We start from the raw sequence: 23445 nt of genomic DNA, 5'->3' as shown, positions 1-23445 counted from the left end.
GCTCCCCGGAGACCCGGCTTATTAACTTAACCAAGGCCTGCTTTCTCTCCGGTGGAGGAACCGGCTCTGAATCGCCTGGTTTCCTCCTCCTGATTGCACAGATGGGTAAATGAGAAGGGCACCTGTATGGGCTGTGCAAGCTGTGGAACGGCCACTCGCCTATGACGAGCAGCGACGTCCTCCAGGCGACCAGATGCAGAAGCTGATTTACGCTGGAAGAGGGTTGCTTATCTCTCCCATCACCAACACCACCCAATTTCCCTCTTTTGAAAAAGGGTAGGGAATAATAATAATAATAATAATAATAATAATAATAATAATAATAATAATTTTTTATTTATACCCCACCCATCTGGCTGGGTTTCCCCAGGGAAGAGAACTCTGGGGTGGTGGTGGGGTGACCAGTCGTGGTCAGATGCTAAGTTTTGATTTGCGTTGAGGAGCAGATCAAAATGTAATGGTAAAGGTAAAGGTAAAGGGACCCCTGACCATTAGGTCCAGTTGTGACCGACTCTGGGGTTGTGGCGCTCATCTCGCTTTACTGGCCAAGGGAGCCGGCATACAGCTTCTGGGTCATGTGGCCAGCATGACTAAGCCGCTTCTGGCGAACCAGAGCAGCACACGGAAACACCGTTTACCTTCCTGCCGGAGCGGTACCTATTTATCTACTTGCACTTTTGACGTGCTTTCGAACTACTAGGTTGGCAGGAGCAGGGACTGAGCAACAGGAGCTCACTCCGTCACGGGGATTCGAACCACCTGTCTTCTGATTGGCAAGTCCTAGGCTCTGTGGTTTAACACACAGTGCCACCCGTGTCCCTAGAGCAAAATGTACTCCTCCATAAACACTATTGCACCCTCAGTAATATCCTCTGCCTTGCATTCTTGCGGGGCAAGCCACAAACTCAGTTTAGGTAACAATGTGAATGCCAAACAGATCCCTCACAATTAAGTTTCACATTTCAAAATGTCAAGTTTGAGTGTGCAGTTGTGGAACCATGCAAACTTCCTATCCCCTGCCAGTCGGATTGTAAGCTCTTTGGGGGCGAGGACCCTTTCTATCCTTGCTGCAGAACAATGTCTTGTTTTTCCCGTCCCGGATGCTGAACCCAGTGTCTGCTTTCTGCTTTCCGGCTTAGAGCTGTCAGCTGTGATGTATGTATCCTTGCTTCTTAATTCTCTCAAATGCTTGCTAGCTTAGGTTCAACAACAGCCGCTGCGGCCTTCTGCCAAGGCGTACAGCGCTTGGCTGCTGTTCAAGCAGTTTCCATGAACACCAGGAATGCGCTCGCAGTGCATCCTGGGAGACATAGATGTGCCTCTATTTTTTTTTTTCTTCCTTGGGAGAGCAAATCCGAAGGGTTGGCCTGGGAGACTTCCGTCAACAGGGAAGCATGTGAGCCTGAGAATTCTCCTGAAGGGCTGGGACTTTGGGGAAGGGCCAGACAGGGGAGCAAAGGCCATTTGTGTTTCACAGAGGAAAACGATGCGCAGCTCAGCTGAGGTACTTGCCCTGTGGTCGTGCCTTGCTGGTATCGCCTGACCCCACCTTCTAGCAGAATGAGCCTTTGTCTTCCCTGCGGGTGAGTTGTGGGCGACTGAACGTAATCCGAAACTCATTATTGAGAGGAAGTGCGTGGAACAGGTCTCGGTGTTTCGATTTCTGGGAATGGAGTTGAGAGGTGACCTAACCTGGGGAGAAAAACAGTAAAGACCTGATGAAGAGAGCACAGCAGAGGTTATATTTTCTGAGAATCCTCTGGAAAAACAATCTCTCAAAGGACCTGAGGACTGCTGAGTGTGTGTTAATTTATGGTCTGTGTGTGGTTTGGGAGCTGCACGGTCAGGGGAAAAACAATGCTGTCCAGGCTCGTAAAGACTGCAGAGAGAATAATTGGGTGCACTCTTCCCACCTTGGATCAAATCTATTCTTCCAGGTGCCATAAGAAAGCTGCAGAGATAGTGCAGGGTAGTGCGCACCCCAGAAATGATCTCTTTCAGCTTTTGCCTTCTGGAAGAAGGTAAAAGGTAAAGGGATCCCTGACCATTAGGTCCAGTCGTGACCGACTCTGGGGTTGCGGTGCTCATCTCGCTTTATTGGCTGAGGGAGCCGGCGTCCAGCTTCCGGGTCATGTGGCCAGCATGACTAAGCCGCTTCTGGCGAACCAGAGCAGCGCACGGAAACGCCGTTTATCTTCCCGCCGGAGCGGTACCTATTTATCTACTTGCACTTTGACGTGCTTTCGAACTGCTAGGTTGGCAGGAGCTGGGACCGAGCAACGGGAGCTCACCCCGTCGTGGGGGTTCGAATCACCGACCTTCTGATCGGCAAGCCCTAGGCTCTGTGGTTTAGACCACAGTGCCACCCACATCCCTCTGGAAGAAGGTACAGGGTTATAAAGACTAGAACTAGCTGCCTGAGAAACATTTTCTATCCCAATGCGATTTTGGTTTTAAACGCAGTGTAAGGTATTCTCTGTGGGAGTGTATTGTATTTAATTGTGTTTGTATTTAATTGTGGGGTATCAGAGTTTTTAGGGGGTTAACCAGGCTGGGATAGCTGGGATAGCAGGTTTGTTGGTTTTTGAATGTCTGATGTAGATTTTTTCAATTTCATTGTTCTGTATGAGACAATGACAGTAAAGATTATCGTATCGTAACATTCTCTATAAATTTCTCCCCTGCCCGTCGCTGTGCAAAAAAGTGTCAGGGAAAGAACAGAGTTTGCAAAGAGACAGAGAGGGGTGAGCTCTGAGCTATGGACAATCTGCTGAGATGCAACTTTAGGAGGATTTGGCTGTTGAGGTCTTGATTTACTCTTGTCAAAGGTACAGAAATTTCTCGACTTGATACTGTGTCAGCAAAGGCCTGGATGTTTTCCTGTGTGGTCAAATCCACACTGTACAAGTATGTTTAGAACATATTTTAAAGCTCATGGCTCCCCCATCGCACCCAGGATCCTGGGAATTGTAGTTAGTTAAGGGTGCTGGGAGTGGTAGTTCTGCAGGGGGTAAAGCGTCCCCCCCCCAAAAAAAAAAATTCTGGGGATTGTAATGCGCCTTAAATGTTTAGTGCAGATATGGCTGTGTTAGGGCAGAAAGTTGTGTTAGGAAGAAAGTGAGAAGTAACTGCTGGGTTTGATCATTTATTTTTTAAAAGCCTTTTTTTATTCCCAGGAGATTACTGCATGAAAGACAACAACAGAGAAAGGCAGGGAGTGGAGGCAGGAGATGCAATGCCTTGTTGTATTTAGTTACAGTAGGGCATGGAGACTGAGAGCTTGCCCGTGGAAGGCTTGAGGTTAAAGATTTTGAGGAGGTGTTTGAGAGAAGTCGGAGGTGTGGCATTGTTGCTGACTTATTTATTTGCAATTTCACCCTGCTCTTTAGCTGAATAGACTCCCAGATAGGCCTGCATGCAGACAAGTAAAAAACGAGACAGGCTTGCAGTCTAAGAGATGCAGCAGCAAAGGAACACAGAACTGGGAGGGATGAGGAAAAAAGCAAGATCAGATGCCGAGTCTTAAAGCTTTAAGAATGGTAGGAGGATGGTCTAAGCAGGGCAAAAAGGGCAAAATCCTTTGGCAATAAGCTTGCCTGCCATGTTTGATGATGAGAACACATTTCATGTGCATTTTCTAAGGCGGCATGGAATGCTTTGCATGGAAAAAGTTCCATGCCCAGGAGCTCCAGGTAGGGCTGGGAATGCCCCACCTGCCTTGCAGGGGGTTAGACTAGATGACCCACTGGGTCCCTTCCAATTTCTCAGTCCTATGATTCCCCAGAGTTTTGCTCTTTATTGGCGAATCTAAGCTAGGTGGTCTGACTCTAGCTGCGTACGCACCTTGCATTTAAAGCACACACCCCCCCCACACAAATATATCCTGGGAACTGTAGTTTGCTAAGGGTGCTGCAGCTCTGCAAAGGGTAAACTACAGTTACCCCTGGGGAAAGGGCTTTAAGTGTGTCTGTAAGCCTGATTCCAACGCTCCGATGTAGTTGTGCCATTTGGCCACTAGGTGTCCCCATCATGGTTTTCTCAAGGATGTGGTTCTCTGCAAAGAACAGATGATTTGGCCCCAAAGCAGGGAAGGAAAGTGGAAATTGTCAGGTTGTGGGCCCTCCTTGAATGGACACATTGATGTTCAGCTGGGTGCTCACCTGTCACTGAAGACTGCAGTTGCACCCTGCATTGAGCTGGATTGGGCAACAAACAACAACAACTTCTTATTTATACCCCACCCACTCTGGGCGGCTTCCAACAAAGATTAAGAATACATTAAAATGTCACACATTAAAAACTTCCCTGAACAGGGCTGCCTTCAGATGTCTTCTAAAAGTCTGGTAGTTGTTTATCTCTTTGACATCTGGTGGGAGGGCGTTGCACAGGGCGGGTGCCACCACCGAGAAGGCCCTCTGCCTGGTTCTCTGTAGCTTTGCTTCTTGCAGGGATGGAACTGCCAGAAGGCCCTCGGTGCTGGACCTCAGTGTCCGGGCAGAATGACGGGGGTGGAGACGCTCCTTCAGGTCTACTGGGCCAGGGCCGTTTAGGGCTTTAAAGGTCAGCACCAACACTTTGAATTGTGCTCAGAAACGTACTGGGAACCAATGTAGGTCTTTCAGGACCGGTGTTATATGGTATCAGAGGCTGCTCCTAGTCACCAGTCTAGCTGTCTAGCCCCACATAGAGCGCATTGCGGTAGTCCAAGCAGGAGATAACTAGAGCATGCACCACTCTGGCAAGACAGTCCACAGGCAGGTAGGGTCTCAGCCTGCGTACCAGATGGAGCTGATAAACAGCTGCCGTGGACACAGAATTGACCTGCACCTCCATGGACAGCTGTGAGTCCAAAATGACTGCCAGGCTGCGCACCTGGTCCTTCAGGGTCACAGTTGCCCCATTCAGGACCAGCTCTGACCTTCCAGGATCATGTCATGCTGCTGCTTCTGCTTTCCAAGCTCTTGTTTCCAACACTGGCCTTCTAACAGGGATTTCACCAGCCTCAGACGCCCAAATGTTGTTGGACTACAACTCCCATCGTCCACAGTCAGTTTAACCAATGGACAGGGATGATGGGAGTTATAGTCCGACCACCGTTACGCCTGTGGTGCAGCAATTAAACCTCTAGCAGTGTGTATGGAGGTCTTGGGCTGCCCAGACGACAAGACCCCGTTCTCGGCCTCGCTGAGGAAAGCAGAGGAGGACGTTTGGCCCCAGCTTGGCTGCAGGAAGGACTTCATTTTGGATTTGTGTAGTGTTTTCTTCTCCCGAAGATATCCCTCAAGGCAGTGGAGGTTTAGGATCAGAGTTTTCCTTCTTCTAGAGCGGCTCCTTTCCCAGGTGGATGAACTGCATCTGCCCCTCACTTCTCTCTATGGCATATGCAGAGACCGCCTTGTTGACCGTTGGACCCACAATTATAGTGGTGCCTCTCAAGACGAAATTAATTCATTCCGCGAGTTTTTTCGTCTAGCGAATTTTTCGTCTTGCGAAGCATGAAATCCCATAGGAATGCATTGAAATTCAATTAATGCGTTCCTATGGTCAAAAAAAGTCCAAACAAAGCCAAATTTGGTACAACAAGAGTTTATTAAGTGCTCTTTAAAGTCACACATACTGTAAAGAGCATTTCAAAAATTGAAGGAACAATAAATTAAGTTTCTAAACATGACAGAAAAACATTTAAAAATCAACAAAGTGTACAGTACATTTTCTAAGACTCTGGGGGACAACTCGAAGAAGGTTCCTCTTCCACTCTTTGCTTCTTGCTGAAGAACCCCCTCCTCAACTGTTCCCCCAGCTGCCCACCACACAGAAATTCAAATCCAGAATTTTTTTAAAAAAAATAGCAGAGTGGCCCAATGGTCACAGAAAATCATAAAAATGCAGAAAAACACACACACAAGCTTCCAGATTCTTGCAAACCCCTCCCCAACACCAAGTCCTTGAATTCCAAACACCCCAACCCAAAATCCAACCCCCCCAAAAAAAAGTTTTAAAAGTTTAAAAGAAGTTTTGGGAAAGCTTCAAAAATCACCAGAGTCTTCAAAAACCTCAAAAAAGGCTACCACACCGCATTCTATGAGTTGCTCCTCAAAGTCAAGTCGCAACTGTATTAACGGTGTTAAGAAAAAGGAAACAAACTTGCAAGACGTTTTCGTTTTTCGTCTTGCGAAGCAAGCCCATAGGGAAATTCGTCTTGCGAAGCAGCTCAAAAAACGGAAAACCCTTTCGTCTAGCGAGTTTTCCGTCTTGCGAGGCATTCGTCTTGCGGGGCACCACTGTAGTCTCGTCTGCTCAGTCTGCCTGATCCTGTCTTTTCACACATGGGAAGCCCCTAATTCACTGAGGGCTTGAGACCCATTGGCTGTGCTCATCTGGTTTAACCAGGGCCGGATTTAGGTTTGATGAGGCCCTGAGCTACTGAAGGTAGAAAGGTAAAGGGACCCCTGACCATTAGGTCCAGTCGCGGACAACTCTGGGGTTGCGGCGCTCATCTCGCTTTACTGGCCGAGGGAGCCGGCGTACAGCTTCCGGGTCATGTGGCCAGCAGGACTAAGCCGCTTCTGGCGAACCAGAGCAGTGCACGGAAACGCCTTTTACCTTCCCGCTGGAGTGGTACCTATTTATCTACTTGCACTTTGACGTGCTTTCAAACTGCTAGGTGGGCAGGAGCAGAGACCGAGCAACGGGAGTTCACCCCGTCACGGGGATTCGAACCGCAGACCTTCTGATGAGGCCGCAGACCTTCTGTGGTTTAACCCACAGCGCCACCCGCGTCCCAACTGAAGGTAATGCGGCCCTTTATAGGTCTAGCTGCCCTGTGTCAATAACAAACTGTCGCTGTTTTTTTGTGCTGAATATGCGCTAGTCAGGGGTCTGCAACCTTTAAGACAAAAAGAGCCACTTGGACCCGTTTCCGAAGAAAAAAAACCTGGGAGCCGCAAAACTCGTCATTATAAAAATAACTTTTTTGTCACTTTTTATTATTATTTCTTTGTTTGACCCCTCAGAATTACTCCTCCTCATAGAAATAAACGTTAAATTAACAAGTTACCTTTTTGTGTGTGTGTGTTCTTCACTCCCCTTCAAAACAGTGACCAGCGTACATGCCCCTTACAATGTAGCGGGCGGGAGGGAAGGTGACGTCGGGACGGTGCGTGACTAATGCATGCACCGCCCCCATGCGACGTCACAGGCAGTACAGTGCCCGCCACAGTGGGGAGTGTCGGGGCGCACAATGCGCCTCCTCCTCTCGCTAGTATCCGCCCCGGAGCCGCGGCAAAGGTGTAAAAGAGCCACATGCGACTCCGGAGCCGCGGGTTGCAGACCCCTGCGCTAGATGGTCATTTATGGACCTAATAGGTATCTCAAGCCATTTGCAAATAACAAAATATGTATTTTATCAAAATAATTATTGAACTGAAATACAATTCAGAAGAAGTATATTAATAGTGAAATAATTATTAAGCTCTAACAATATGCTAGATGGTAATTTATTGACCTAATAGGTATCTCAAGCCATTCGCTCATGCATAATGTAGGCACCCCGTACAGTGGTACCTTGGGTTACAGACGCTTCAGGTTACAGACTCCGCTAACCCAGAAATATTACCTCGGGTTAAGAACTTTGCTTCAGGATGGGAACAGAAATTGTGTGGCAGCAGCAGGAGGCACCATTAGCTAAAGTGGTGCTTCAGGTTAAGAACGGACCTCCAGAACGAATTAAATTCTTAATCTGAGGTACCACTATATATAGAAACGAGCAAACCAGTGATGTTTTAGGGAGCAGGCTAGCAGGCGGGGCCCATGACTTACATCAGGCTTCTTCAAACGAGGTCCTCCAGATGTTTTTGTCCTACAACTCCCATGATCCCTAGCTAGCAGGACCAGTGGTCAGGGATGATGGGAATTGTAGTCTCAAAACATCTGGAGGGCTGAGTTTGAGGAAGCCTGACTTCCATCACAGGAGCCTACACAACACAAAACACTGTTGCTGTATGTAGGTTTTATTTTATTTGTTTTTTGTATTATATTTTGGAAATGTACACCCAGTTGGTTTTTTCTTTAATTTTCTGGGGTCCCCCAAGGGAGTGGGGCTCTAAGCTATAGCTTGCTTAGCTTCTACGTAAATCTGGCACTGGGATTAAACAACCAGTCGAAGCCTTTTCCCGGGAATGTGGCCGCTGTCGCATGCAGACAGCTTCTAGGAGCCCCAGGTGAGAGCTGAGCGCAGGATGGGGACCAATGGTGAACAAACTACCCCAGAAAGAGCACGACGTGTCCTCTATCCAGGTACTAAAGGTAAAGGGACTCCTAACCGTTAGATCCAGTCGTGGCCGACTCTGGGGTTGCAGCGCTCATCTCACTTTATTGTCCGAGGGAGCCGGCGTTCAGCTTCTGGGTCATGTGGCCAGCATGACTAAGCCACTTCTGGCGAACCAGAGCAGCGCACGGAAACACTGTTTACCTTCCTGCCTGGAGTGGTACCTATTTATCTACTTGCACTTTGACATGCTTTCGGACTGCTAGGTTGGCAGGAGCAGGGACCGAGCAATGGGAGCTCACCCCGTCACGGGGATTCGAACCGCCGACCTTCTGATCAGCAAGTCCTAGGCTGTGTGGTTTAACCCACAGCGCCACACGCATCCCTTATCCAGTTACTACCCGTCCCCTAAAACCCCACACACCCTGCGGTTGGTGTTCTCCATTTTCAGCCACAAGAAGCTACCATTAAAACAGGCATTTGCGCACCGAGCAGCTAAGGTTTCCATAACTTCTCAAGGTTATTCCCTGTCATGAGTTAAATAGCTGTTCCTGGTCACTGACCGAAAAATGGCCACTTCAGCAGTTCCAAGCCATGCCACTCATCAATTCTGTGCATCTAGGAGGAAGTTAGAAGACAGTCATTGCAGCCTGGAAACTTTAAGGCTGCTTTGAGCTGTGTTACATTAACCAAAGTGTCCCACACAGGGCAGCTTTGGAGCTCTGGGGAGAATGCCAGAGATCTGTGGTTTGCTGATAGACGTGGTGATGTGCACCAGGATTTTGGATACCCCATTGAACTACAAAAATGGGAGGAATTATGGAAAAGCAATTTAAAATTTACAGCGTGCTATCTAATTCATTTTCCCAGTACAGTGGTACCTCGGTACCATTGTAACTACTATTTCTGGGTTAGCGGAGTCTGTAACCTGAAGCGTCTGTAACCTGAAGCATCTGTAATCTGAGGTACCACTGTACAATAAAACATCAAACATTAAAAACTTCCCTTAACAGGGCTGCCTTCAGATGTCTTCTAAAAGTCAGATAGTTGTTTATTTCCTTGACACTTGGTGGGAGGATGTTCCACAGGACAGGCGCCACCACCAAGAAGGCCCTGTAACTTGGCTTCTCGCAGGGAGGGAACTGCCAGAAGGCCCTCGGCACTGGACCTCAGTGTCTGGGCAGAACGATGGGGGTGGAGACGCTCCTTCAGGTATCCTGGGCCGAGGCTGTTTAGGGCTTTAAAGATCAGCACTAACACTTTGAATTGTGCTTGGAAACGTACTGGGAGTCAATGCAGATCTCTCAGGACTGGTGTTATGTGGTCTTGGTGGCCGCTCCCAGTCACCAGTCTAGCTGCCGCATTCTGGATTAGTTGTAGTTTCCGGGTCACCTTCAGAGGTAGCCCCACGAAGAGCGCATTGCAGTAGTCCAAGCGGGAGATAACCAGAGCATGCACCACTCTGGAGAGACAGTCTGCGGGCAGGGAGGGTCTCAGCCTGTGTACCAGACAGAGCTGGTAGACAGCTGCCCTGGACACAAAACTGACCTGCGCCTCCATGGACAGCTGTGAGTCCAAAATGACTCCCAGGCCGCGCACCTGGTCCTTCAGGGGCACAGTTACCCCATTCAGGACCAGGGAGTCCTCCACACCCACCCGCCTCCTGTCCCCCCAAAACAGTCCTTCTGTCTTGTCAGGATTCAACCTCAATCTGTTAGCCGCCATGCTCTTATATGTCCTTGGAGAGCTGCTGGAGGTTCCCGAGCCCTAGAATAAATTGTGTGCATCGTCTATCCCTCCTCTGTCTCCCACCTAAGCTCCGGTTCTGGCTGGCTGGTCCAGGAATGTTCTGTCCCAGGTCGCTCGGGTTGGTCCATCGAGCGAAGGAGGATCGGCTTGGCATCTCCTCGCCTACGAAGAGCAAAGAGCGCCTGAGAATACAAAGAAGCTTTTGTAAGGACTCCTTTAGCGCTTCCCTGAAGCAAAGGGAGTCCGTGGGATGCTTTTGCTGAGCTGCATTCTTGCCAGAGAGCAAATGCCTGGTGGCTGCAGTGCGTGAGGAGAGGGTTTTGTGTTCTTTGGCTAACTGGTTTGGCTTACAGTTTTACTTTAAAAAAATAATAATTGACAAATTTAACATAACAAATCAACAATACAAATCATCTTCATTATTTCCCCCCTCTCATTTCCCCCCCTCTCCCCTCCCCAACATACACTCCCCCCCCCCCCGGATTTCCCTCAGCTCCTCTCTCTGATTTCTTATCCCATATTGTTCTCTGCATATTGCAAAATTGTATGCATCCTTATTGGTGCTGGAGGAGACTTTTGAGAGTCCCATGGACTGCAAGAAGATCAAACGCATCCATTCTGAAGGAAATCAGCCCTGAGTGCTCACTGGAAGGACAGATTCTGAAGCTGAGGCTCCAAGACTTTGGCCACCTCATGAGAAGAGAAGACTCCCTGGAAAAGACCCTGATGTTGGGAAAGATGGAGGGCACAAGGAGAAGGGGAGGACGAGATGGTGGGACAGTGTTCTCGAAGCTACCAGCATGAGTTTGACCAAACTGTGGGAGGCAGTGGAAGACAGGAGTGCCTGGCGTGCTCTGGTCCAGGGGGTCACGAAGAGTCGGACACGACTAAACAACAACAACAACATACATCCTTATATTATCTATCCACCATATTAATCCAATAAATTTGTGTATGTTTATTCAAAACCTGCCAAGGAGTCCAGTTCATTTTGTTGTCTTTTTAAATAGGCTGTAAAAAGTTCCCATTCTTCTTTAAAGTCACAGTTGTCTTTATCCTGCAATTTACGTGTTAGTTTCGCCAGTTCTCCATAGTTCATTAATTTCTCTTGCCACTGTTCTTTTGTCGGGGTTTCCTCATTCTTCCATCCTTGCGCTATCAAGACTCTCGCCGCAGTCGTTGCTTACATAAACAAATTCTTTATTTTTCTTGGCAGGTCTTCTCCAACAATCCTTAACAAAAATGCTTCTGTTTTTTTTTACAAATGTCATTTTAAACATTTGGCCTACAGTTTTACAGAACAAGGTTTGCCCTCAGGGTGCTCTGGCAAAGCGGGTTTGTGGAGCCGGAATGGATTTGTGTGGGACCGTAATTGGCTTGCAAGAAATAAAAATCTGAGATCAAAGGAACTCCTTCAACACTCTCTCCTTCAGCAGTTTCCCGCAGCTGAAAGGGACAGAGAATAGCTGTCCAGGCTAGTAGGTCTTGATCATGGGTAGGCAAACTAAGGTCCGAGGGCCGAATCCGGCCCAATCACCTTCTCAATCCGGCCCACGGATGGTCCAGGAATCAGCGTGTTTTTACATGAGTAGAATGTGTGCTTTTATTTAAAATGCACCTCTGGGTTATTTGTGGAGCATAGGAATTCGTTCATCCCCCCCCCAAAAAAAATATATAGTCCCGGCCCCCCACAAGGTCTGAGGGACAGTGGACCGGCCCCCTGCTGAAAAAGTTTGCTGACCCCTGCTCTTGATAGCCCGCTGTTCCACGAATTTGGCTGCAGTGGTACCTTGGTTCTCAAACGCCTTGGTACTCAAACAACTTGGAACCCAAACACTGCAAACCCAGAAGTAAGTGTTCCGGTTTGCGAACTTTTTTCGGAAGCCAAACGTGCTCCGTTTTGAGTGTTACGCTTCCATTTTGAGTGTTACACTTTCGATTTGAGTGTTACACTTTTGATTTGAGTGTTACACTTTTGATTTGAGTGTTACACTTTTGATTTGAGTGTTACACTGAAATCTGTCTGTTTTTGCTATTTATTTTGCATTTCTGTTTTTGTGGCTCATTTGTTGTTTGTTTTTGTAAATGTGTGGAGCCCAGTCCAGCTACTGATGGATTGATTGTGTGGCTGCAGTACATTGTTTATTGCTTTCATTTAATGGATCAATGGTCTTGTTAGATATAAAATGCATGTTTGCAGTTTGAAAACCAAGGAACCACTGTTTTGATGCCATCTAGATTGGTGGCCATCCTGCCACCAGCTGCTTCCTAAGGAAGGGAGTTCCAAAGTTTCGATTCCGCAGCTGCCGAACCCCAAAGCCTGACCAGGGTTGCCTGGCTGACAAAAAAACTTTCAAACATGAATCCCTGGTCAGATGCTGCAATACTTCTTGAATACAGTGGTACCTTGGTTTTCAAACTTAATCCGTTCCGGAAGTCCGTTCCAAAACCAAGGCGTACCTCTCCATAGAAACTAATGCAAAAGGGATTAATCTGTTCCAGACTTTTAGAAACAAACCCTAAAACAGCAATTTAACATGAATTTTACTGTCTAACTACTAGGCCATTGATCCATAAAATGAAAGCAATAAACAATGTACTGCAGGCACACAATCAATCAATTAGTAGCTGACCTGGGTTCCACACAGTCACAAAAACAAAACAAAAGAGAGCCGCAAAAACAGAAACGCAAAATAAATAGCAAAAAAAATACAGACTTCAGCGTAACACTCAAAACAGAAGTATGGCACTCAAATCGGAAGCGTAACACTCAAAACGGAGCATTTTCGGCTTCGGAAAAAGTTCGCAAACCGGAACGCTTACTTCCGGGTTTGCAGTGTTTGGGTTCCAAGTTGTTTGAGTACCAAGGTGTTTGAGAACCAAGGTACCACTGTACCAGTTTTTGAAAACCACAGAAGGAGACTCTGCATTTTTGTTGGGGTTCTGTTTGCGGGTTTCCCTCTCTGGACGACTTTCTGAGAACAGCAAGGCCCGATTCTCTGGCCAGAGTTGACAAAACCTCTCTTCTCGATAAGTTTCAATTCAGCGTTTTTCGCACTGGCATTTTTTTAAATGCCAGCCTCTCTCTTTTCAAAGCTCCTTTGTTTGAGATGCACCGCTCTGTAAATTCCTCAGCCGCTTTGGCTTGGCAGTTTAGCCACCGCCTAGATCATGGGTAGGCAAACTAAGGCCCAGAGGCCGGATCCAGCCCAATCGCCTTCTCAGTCTAGCCCGCGGATGGTCCAGGAATCAGCGTGTTTTTACAGGAGTAGAATGTGTCCTTTTGTTTAAAATGCATCTCTGGGTTATTTGTGGGGCCTGCCTGGTGTTTTTACATGAGTAGAATGTGTGCTTTTATTTAAAATGCATCTCTGGGTTATTTGTGGGGCATAGGAATTCGTTCATCCCCCCCCCCAAAAAAAAAATATAGTCCAGCCCCCCACAAGTTCTGAGGGACAGTGGACCGGCTCCCTTTCTGTTTTACAATTAAGAGTACAGTGGTACCTTGGGTTACATACATCAGGTTATATACTCTTCACGTTACAGACTCCGCTAACCCAGAAATAGTACCTCGGGTTAAGAACTTTGCTTCAGGATGAGAACAGAAATTGTGCTCCGGTGGTGCGGCAGCAGCAGGAGGCCCCATTAGCTAAAGTGGTGCTTCAGGTGAAGAACAGTTTCAGGTTAAGAATGGACCTCCAGAACAAATTAAGTTATTAACCTGAGGTACCGCTGTATTCATTTAAACAACCCTAAAATATAAATGATCTCCCTTCTTCTCTTTCCATGGTTTGTTTTGCATAACATAAATCCCTGCATATTTTACATAAACTAAACTAAACTTCTTTACACTGAATTTATCTCAATGCTCTCAATGTTTTCAAATATACACAACCCCACCCCCATATATTCAATAAACATGTTCCAATCTTCTTCTTTTTATATATATATATATATATATATATATATATATATATATATATATATAAAAGTTTGCTGACCCCTGGCCTAAATCTTCCTCCTCTTTTAAAACTAAATCCTTGCCCTTCGCCAGGCTGCAGGCAGTAAGGCTTGTTTGTAAACAGGCGGGACGAAGGAGGAAACGAATTGTACGGCTGGCTTGAAACCTTCTGCCCAGGATGGTTTTGTAATCGTACCTCTGGGCTGCGGCGGGTGTGTGTTGTGTGTGTGTCATCCAGGAAGCAGGATCTGCAGCTGAACAGAAAAGGAAATTTGGCAGTGGGAGGCGGGCGGGAGTGGCATTGCAGGTTCTTAAACAGCCAGGCATGAAAAGCTGCCCAGAACTGCTCAGAGGTGCCGCCGGCAACGAACCACGCAAGCTATGTCGCTTTCAATATAAGGCAAGTTGTTTTTCCGTCTTCTTTTTTCGAATCGTAGAGTTGGGCCCCAGGGGATATCTAGTCTAACCCCCTTTTGACCAGCTGGGATTTTTCAGTAGCGACTGAGACCTCTCACTGCCTCGGCCTGTGAAATCGGGCCATCTGTGAATTAGACTGCCCTCTCTTCTTGAAGGCAAGGAGCCCGAGTTGAATTCAAGCCTGGCTTCTTCTGAAGTAACAGGACTGTAGAGCATGCGCAGACTGCTTTCTGATGAACAGGCAGCCTGTAGATTGCTAGAAATAGGAGTCACCTAGGATGTGGACGCAATGGAGGCTGGTTTGCCCAGCTGGTTCCTTTTCTTAAAAACTTTTACAATGCGCTATTTCAAATCAAAGGCAGTTTTCCTGTTATTTTTAAGCGTGGGATGATACAGTCTAGGTTGACCGAATTGGCTTAAATGTGTATCCCGGTTTAACCAGTGCTTGCGAGGGGAAGAAGGATACTTACTTGGGAGTATACCTCCTCCAATTGGATTCAGGTGGCTTGCTCCTGAGTAGACTCACAGAGAGGATTGTATTGTTAAAGGAGGAGTCTGGCTGTATGGCTATTCCAGAGGGAGCGATGCATTAAGAAGGAAGAGCTGGTTGTCGCTTGCTGCCTTCTTGTAAATGGGCATCTTGTTGGGTACCGCAATAACAGGATGCTGAGATAGAGGAGCCATTGGCCTCATCCACCGTGGCGCTGTGGTCCAAACCACTGAGCCTCTTGGGCTTGCCGATCGGAAGGTCAGCGGTTCAAATCCCCACGACGGGGCGAGTTCCCATTGCTCTGTCCCAGTTACTGCCAGCCTAGCAGTTTGAAAGCACACCAGTGCAAGTAGATAAATAGGTACCACTGTGGTGGGAAGGTAAATGGGCGTTTCCGTGTGGTCTGGTTTCCGTCACGGTGTCCCGTTGCGCCAGAAGCGGTTTAGTCTTGCTGGCCACATGACCCGGAAAGCTGTCTGTGGACAAACGCCTGCTCCCTCGGCCTGAAAGCGAGATGAGTGCCGCAACCCCTTAGTCTCCTTTGACTGGACTTAACCGTCCAGGGGTCCTTTACTTCTTCTTTTTACCACCAAGACCTTATTGATGTCCTTGGCAGGACATGAAGGCAACAGACTTCCTGGAATTCAGTGGACTTTGAGCATGGAGATGGAACATACTCTCTCCTCTGTGATTTCTGTCTCATCCACTTTTATAGCATTCCAAGCTAGTAGCCGTCACCAACGGCACCTTGTGGCAGCGAGTTCCGCACGTTCTGCATTGCGCAGAGGAGTCCTTGACTTTTGTCTGCCCATCAGCTTTGCTGAGTTTCTAGGATTCTGGGAGAAAAGGACACGCTCTCCATCTATTGCTATTGGATTTTGTTCTTTTTGAAGCATGTGATATTTCGCCCTACCTTGTGCCTGGCATCTGCACGGCGATAGGGGGTGGAAATTCAGTTCCGTTTGCACCGTAACGTGAAACTACAGGTGCCCTCCCTCTCCATTTTGCAGTGCAGCGCTTTGGCCAGGAAATGTGTGCCAAAATGGGTATGTTATGGAAGAGCACGGTAAAATAATATGCAGAAATGAATTGTAGGAGGGGGAATTGCTACCACAAATGTGTGCGCTTGGAAAATGCGTTTAAAAACCTGCAAGCTGCTGCAGGAGTGTGGAACACTAAATTTAAGACTGGAAAAAATGGGGGGGGGGCTAAAAAAATTGGAAATTGGCAGATTTCCCCCCAAGCCTGTGGATGCATCTATACCATACATTTCAAACTCCCCCTCCAAAAAAAGAATCACAGGTGCTGGGAATTATAGCTCTGTGGGGGTAAACTACAGTTCCCAAGATTATTGGGAGTGTGTGAGAAATGTGCTTTGAATATATGGCATGTATGCAGCCTACATTTGCACCTGATGTGTGGTAAAGTAGTAGTAGTTGTTGTTATTTATTATTATTATTACAATTAATTTATTGACATCTAAAGCACCCTTTCAAGGCCATCTGATGCTGTGGGTTAAACCACACAGCCTAGGACTTGCCGATCAGAAGGTCGGCGGTTTGAATCCCCGCAATGACGGCGTGAGCTCCCGTTGCTCGGTCCCTTCTCCTGCCAACCTAGCAGTTCGAAATCACGTCAAAGTGCAAGTAGATAAATAGGTACCGCTCCAGCAGGAAGGTAAACGGCGTTTCCGTGCACTGCTCTGCACTTTCTGAGAATCACAAATAGGAGTGTGCTTGGTGGCGTTTGGGTTCAGCTGGTGGGCACCGACGCTTTCTGTTCAGAAAAGAGCAGCCCAAACGATCACGGAGATGGAGCCGTTTCCCCTGTGAAAAAAGTTGCAGCTTTTTTTGGGGGGGGGGATTGGAGTCAGAGGGAATGTACTAGAGGTTTATAGAATTATGCATGGCACAAAGAAAGTGGATACAGTGGTACCTCAGGTTAAGTACTTAATTCGTTCCAGAGGTCCGTACTTAAGCTGAAACTGTTCTTAACCTGAAGCACCACTTTAGCTAATGGGGCCTCCTGCTGCTGCCGCGCTGCCGGAGCACAATTTCTGTTCTCATCCTGAAGCACTATTTCTGGGTTAGTGGAGTCTGTAACCTGAAGCATATGTAACCTGAAGCGTATGTAACCCGAGGTACCACTGTATAGAGAAACACTTTTCTCTCTCTCATAATGCTAGGACTTGTGCACAATGAAGCTGAGCGTTGGAAGATTCAGGACAGAGAACTGAAATTCGTTCTTAATGCAGTGCAGTCGAACTATGGAACTCCTTGCCACTAGAAACAGTGCTGGCCACCAATTTGGATGGCTTTAAAAGAGGATTAGACAAATTAATGGAGGAGGAGACGGCTATTGATCGCTTCTGTTGTGCCGCCCAGCTTGGAGGCAGTAGTGTTTCTGCTGGAAACCTGTGGCAGGACTGAAACTCTCTGTGTCTTGCATTTCGTTCCCTACGATGTGAATCGTGCCGGAGCGGCGAAACTCCCATTCAGAACCGGGAGACAGTGGGGCGCCCTCCTTGGGCTTGAACTCTGAGGTTTTCCTGGCAACGGAAAGGGGCAGTTTTTGTCTGTGCTGAAACTTGCCTTTTTCTTCCCTTTTACCTCTTTCGTTTCTTTCCTTGGGCTTGAATGGAAGCTTTCCTACCGCGGTCGGCTAGGCCAAGGAATCCAGCCTTAACTCTTGTAGCGTAAACAGATGCCAGGAGAGTTAGTCATGGGGAGGGACTGGCGTCCCTGGAAGGCTGGACCAGGTGGGAGGCTTAAGCCGGAAGGCTGGGAGAAAGGTTTCCTCATTCGCCAGAGACTTGAGGATTCACTTTGGGGTTATAAATGGGGACCAGCCTATACTTGTAGGGTGTGTGTGTGTGTGTGTGTGTGTGTGTGTGTGTATGTGGAAACCTCCCAGAGGAGTGTACCAAGTCAGACTGCATGGGGATGAAAGAACGACTTCTTAATGCTTATATAAAACTTCCTGCAAGTGGAAAAATAATATCTGGGATCCTATATTGAAGATTGCAGGCCATATAATAGGAGTATATGAAGGTTTCTACAGGTGAAACTCGAAAAATTAGAATATCGTAGGAAAGTTCATTTATTTCAGCAACACTAGGATTTTGTCTCAGGGCGGTTCGCAGCGTAAAAATACAAGACAGAAATACAAAATGTGTAATAAAAACGAGAGCTGGAAGGATCCCTGAAATTCATCTAGTCCATCGGTAGGCAAGCTAAGGCCCGGGGGCCGGATCCAGCCCAATCGCCTTCTAAATCCAGCCCGCAGACAGTCCGGGAATCAGCTTGTTTTTACATAAGTAGAATGTGTCCTTTTATTTAAAATGCATCTCTGGGTTATTTATGGGGCATAGGAAATTGTTCATTTTTTCCCCAAAATATAGTCCGGCCCCCCACAAGGTCTGAGGGACAGTGGACCGGTCCCCTGCTGAAAAAGTTTGCTGACCCCATTCTAGTCCAACCCATTGCAATGCAAGAACCGCAGCTAAACACACAAAGAAAGACACGGCTACCCCCCTGTCTGCTCCATTCACCAGCCCCCTATCTTTTCCCCTACATTAACCCACTTTGCAACCTGCCTTTCCCCCCTTTCCTTCCCCCTGCCTGACTTCATACAAATCCTGGATTCTGAAGATGCACTCCAGATGCTCTAATGGGTGTTGCGTGACGACAGCCTTACATTTCTATGCATATAGGAAGATATTATCTGGAACTGTCTAGAGTGGTGTTCAAGGCTAGTTCTGATTCAAGAGGTCGCCAGTGGCAGATCTGTCTTCTGCCATGAACTTGTTTGTCGGCCTTAGGCTGTGAGGTTGTGGCTTCCCCCAGCCTTGTGCCTACCATTGGAGATGGAGGAAGAATGCCCATCTACCTTGCAGGGTTGTTGTAAAGGTTGCAATTTGAAGGTCAATGGCATTGGCTCCAGAATCCCAAGCGATACCCATTTGGTTCCATCAGGCCTTGAAAACCCATTTATTGTAAGCTGCTTTTAGTTGAGATGCAGAGGTGAATTTCTTGAGTGTTCCCCCCCCCAAAAAAACCCCCCAATGTTAAAGAAATAAAGATCTGGACCATAGACGGGTCTCACCAACTCCAGCAACATGGTTAACGTCTGGCATGTTTCCTGATTTTAGCCAACAGCTGTTACAAGAGCCAACTTAATATTCCTTCCTGTTATGGGTCTAATATAGAATAAGAAAAATGTTCTGGTTTTTGGGTGTGTAAATGGGGTCAGGGGGGAATCTTGCTGGCAAAATGTCAGGGGAACCCAGATGTATGGCAATACGATGGAAAAAGCAGCGAAAACAGCTCCCAAAGTAAAAGTAAAAAGGGTAATATTGGGGGGGTGTCCCCCAAAAAGCTCAACGCTTTGCGGGTGTCAGGAATTTTTCTTTTCGAAATATGACAATTGACGATCATTCCCCTGAAACTTGACTCACGAGTTCCCCCCCCCCAAAAAAAAGTCACATACTGGACTGGGGGTGGCTTTCTGCTGTCAAGTCTGAACAGTGACTGTTGAAATATTCAACTTTCATTGACCTGGTGGCCTCCAGATTTTGGGCCCCGGGCCCCCAGCCCCCAGCCAGCATGCTCAATGGTCAGGGCTAATGGGATTTGTAGTCCAGCACGGTCGAGAGGGTGCCAGATCCCTTACATTAAGAGATTTTTCAGGGCCCTTTCTCCACCAGCCACGGCAGGCAAACTTCCTTCCTTCGTTCTAAGCTCACTGCCCAGAATATTCGCTCCTCCAGCTCCACCATCCCAAGGTCTCATTCTTCCTCAAAAGACTTTGTTCTTTCTCCCTTTCTGTCCTGTAGATGCAGATCATCCTTCCATCCCTTCCCTTTCTTTTTTCTTTTAGCTTTTAAGGCATCGTACCTGAATTCGCTTTCTCACCTCTTCCCTCCCAGTTCCGTTTTCCTTTTGTGCTGCGTCTATTAGATGGTGAGCCTGCCGGCAGGGACTGTCAGTGACCCTGTTTAGCTCCCAGACAGCATGACCCAACAGTTGGGGGTGATGAGAGCTGTATTCCAGCAACATCTGGCTGGGACCGGCTAGCGGAAGGCTGAAAGAATGGAACAAGTGAATGAATGAAATGACGGCCGCTGTGAAAGTTCCCCATTTTGCGAAAGGCCAGTGTACGCATTGGGCTGCTTCTTATGAATGGACTTGATGCACATTTTTTCCTGTTGCATCACAACTGGCTTTGTTTGGTTTCCTGTGTTTGAAACTCAAACCAGGCTTCAATAAGGTTGAATACCTGTTGAGTTTTTTGTTTTATCTTTCCTGGAAGAGAAGTCTCTTGAGCCTTAACAATGGGAGATGCTTTTTTTCCCTCCAGCAGGAAAAGGGAGGGGGGAAATCGCCAACCTAGCATCACCAACCTGGTGCCCCTCTGGTCGTTCAAGGTCACCAGTATAAGCAAATGTGTGTCTCATTTAAGAGTATATAGAACCTTTATTCTCAAGAATGATGGAACTCACAAGTGGATGAGATTTTTCTTTTTCTATATCTTGGTTATTTTAAAGGGAATCTTTGTTATGAGTCTTTTGAGTGCTTTACTGATTGAAAACTTTATAACAGAAGTATACAATAGATATTAAGGGATGCTGGTGGTGCTGTGGGTTAAACCACAGAGCCTAGGACTTGCCGATCAGAAGGTCGGCGGTTCGAAACCCCGCGACGGGAGGTTGCTCGGTCCCTGCTCCTGCCAACTTAGCAGTTCTAAAGCACTTCAAACTGCAAGTAGATAAATAGGTACCGCTCCGGCGGGAAGGTAAATGGCGTTTCCGTGCGCTGCTCTGGTTTGCCAGAAGCGGCTTAGTCATGCTGGCCACATGACCCGGAAGCTGTAAGCCGGCTCCCTCGGCCAATAAAGCGAGATGAGCGCCGCAACCCCAGAGTCGGCCACGACTTGACCTAATGGTCAGAGGTCCCTTTACCTTTTACAATCGATATTATAGGCAAAATGAGAAATAAAAATAAACAGTTATTCATTCTTTAATTCAGGGGTCAGCAAACTTTTCCAGCAAGGGGCCAGGGTCCACTGTCCCTCAGACCTTGTGAGGGGCTGGACAATATTTTGAAAAAAAGAATGAACAAATTCCTATGCCCCACAAATAACCCAGAGGTGCATTTTAAATAAAAGCACACATTCTACTCATGTAAAAACACGCTGATTCCTGGACCGACTATGGGCCGGATTTAGAAGGCAATTGGTCTGGATCCGGCCCCTGGGCCTTAGTTTGGCAAGACCTCTGATCTTCCCCTTGCATTCCTGATTTAAATTCCTTAAACACGCTCTTAAACTTTACTTTCTCCATATTATTTGAGTTACTATAAATTTTGTTTTGTCCCGTTATCCTATTAACACACCGCAGCTCAATCAAGACCTGCCAACGGATTGATCTTTTGACAGTGTTCTTTTTACATGACCTCTATAAATACTGCACTCTCTGGAGAATTTTTCAACAACAAAAAATGGTTATGAGTCAATATTTCATTATCCCTGCTGCTTTGTACATTTGTGCTTCCAGGCGGTGGTGATTTCTGGTTTGGAAGATCGAATCTTTGTTTTCTGTTTCTTTTTGTAACGTTTGCACGCTTCTTCTGTTAACAAGTCAACAAGATCAAAAAAGAAGGGAAGAAAAAAAAGCAGCAGATATCAGCAGATCTGTTGGACTGACTTGCATTCCAGAAATAGGAGGAGTCGGGGAACATAAGCGATTTCCACTCCTGTTTCTGTTTCTGTTGCAATTCTCCAACATCCTTTCGGTGCAGGGCAGGTGAAACTGCAGCTGTTGTTGTTTAGTCGTGTCCGACTCTTTGTGACCCCATGGACCAGAGCATGCCAGGCACTCCTGTCTTCCACTGCCTCCCGCAGTTTGGACAAACTCATTCTGGTAGCTTCCAGAACACTGTACCACCATCTCGTCCTCTGTCGTCCCCTTCTCCTTGTGCCCTCCATCTTTCCCAACACCAGGGTTTTTTCCAGGGAGTCTTCTCTTCTCCTGAGGTGGCCGAAGTATTGGAGCCTCAGCTTCAGGATCTGTCCTTCCAGTGAGCACTCAGGGCTGATTTCTTTCATAATGGAGAGGTTTGATCTTCTTGCAGTCCATGGGACTCTCAAGAGTCTCCTCCAGCACCAGAATTCAAAAGCATTCATTCTTCGGCGATCAGCCTTCTTTATGGTCCAGCTCTCACTTCCATACATGAAAGGGAAAACCATAGCTTTAACTATACGGACCTTTGCTGGCAAGGTGATGTCTCTGCTTTTTAAGATGCTGTCTAGGTTTGTCATTGCTTTTCTCCCAAGAAGCAGGCGTCTTTTAATTTTGTGGCTGCTGTCACCATCTGCAGTGATCATGGAGCCCAAGAAAGTAAAATCTCTCACTGCCTCCATTTCTTCCCCTTCTATTTGCCAGGAGGTGATGGGACCAGTGGCCATGATCTTCGTTTTTTTGATGTTGAGCTTCATACCGTATTTTGCGCTCTCCTCTTTCACCCTCATTAAAAGGTTCTTTAATTCCGCCTCACTTTCTGCCATCCAGGTTGTGTCATCTGCATATCTGAGGTTGTTGATATTTCTACCGGCAATCTTAATTCCGGTTTGGGATTCATCCAGCCCAGCCTTTCGCATGATGAATTCTGCATATAAGTTAAATAAGCATAGAGACAATATACAGCCTTGCTGTACTCCTTTCCCAATTTTGAACGAATCCGTTGTTCCATATCCCGTTCTAACTGTAGCTTCTTGTCCCACATAGAGATTTCTCAGGAGACAGATGAGGTGATCAGGCACTCCCATTTCTTTAAGAACTTGCCATAGTTTGCTGTGGTCGACACAGTCAAAAGCTTTTGCACACAGAAACTGCAGCTACTGAGGACTAATTTGGGAACCCACTAAGTAGAAGCAAGCAGGGAGGGGGGAAATCATGGCATTGTAGTTTATTTCCTTTACTGGTACCCTGAATATGCAAAAATATCTCTCCCCCCATCCTGTTAGATTTGCCTTCGCTCACTGCAAAGGATTTCCCGATATCCTTTTGGTGGCAAACTGTGGGGGAGAATGAAAGTTAATTTATCAACTGACCATCATAAGATGCGGCTTCCTGTTTCCCACATTAATCATACCACTTCTGGAGAAAAAGCTTTCTAAAAATGGCTCTGAATCAGTGGTGTTTCTTCAGCTGGGTTTTGCAATGGGATTCCCCAGTAGCATTCTCCCCTACAGATTTTGTCAAGCTATGACTCCCATCAGCTGTCAGTAAGCACGGTCAAAGGGTCAACATTACCCAGAGGGCACCAAATTGGGGGAGCTAGGCTTATAACACTGAAATAGGAAAATATTCATTTCTGGAAAAGTGTTGCCAGTCCTTATTGTTGTTCTTTTTTAAAAAGGGGGTTTAGGTTGTATGCTTGGGCTCCCTTCTAATCCCTGTATCCAGCAAGTGTTAAAATCTAAGCAGGTATTGAAATCCCTGAAATTGCCAGGCTGAGGCGATGGGCTATTAAGGTAACAAAGGAAGTGGCTCTGTGCCAGATG

The 23445-nt window shown here is 47.0% G+C and overlaps 1 protein-coding gene across 3 annotated transcripts in view; it reads left to right on the top strand.

Annotated features, from left to right (window-relative positions):
• Positions 1-23445, top strand: part of ALS2CL (ALS2 C-terminal like) — an 85726-nt gene that overhangs the window by 6578 nt on the left and 55703 nt on the right. The window contains exon 1 of one of the 3 annotated variants that reach the window (XM_081163523.1): positions 1350-1583. The exons of 1 other annotated variant lie outside the window; for it this stretch is intronic. Coding sequence is in view for 1 of the 2 variants with exons in the window: in XM_081163522.1 (XP_081019648.1) it covers positions 14302-14376 (75 nt within the window). In the remaining variant the exon portion in view is untranslated. Of the gene's footprint in view, positions 1-1349; positions 1584-14282; positions 14377-23445 lie in introns of those variants that run through there. One more of the 3 variants, XM_081163522.1, reaches the window with a different exon arrangement.

The sequence above is a fragment of the Podarcis bocagei genome (genome assembly GCF_964188305.1).
Source record: "Podarcis bocagei genome assembly, chromosome: 12".
NCBI classification, from domain to species: domain Eukaryota; kingdom Metazoa; phylum Chordata; class Lepidosauria; order Squamata; family Lacertidae; genus Podarcis; species Podarcis bocagei.
The sequence above is the reverse complement of the archived record's forward strand: the minus strand, read 5'-3'. Positions and strand labels throughout refer to the sequence as shown.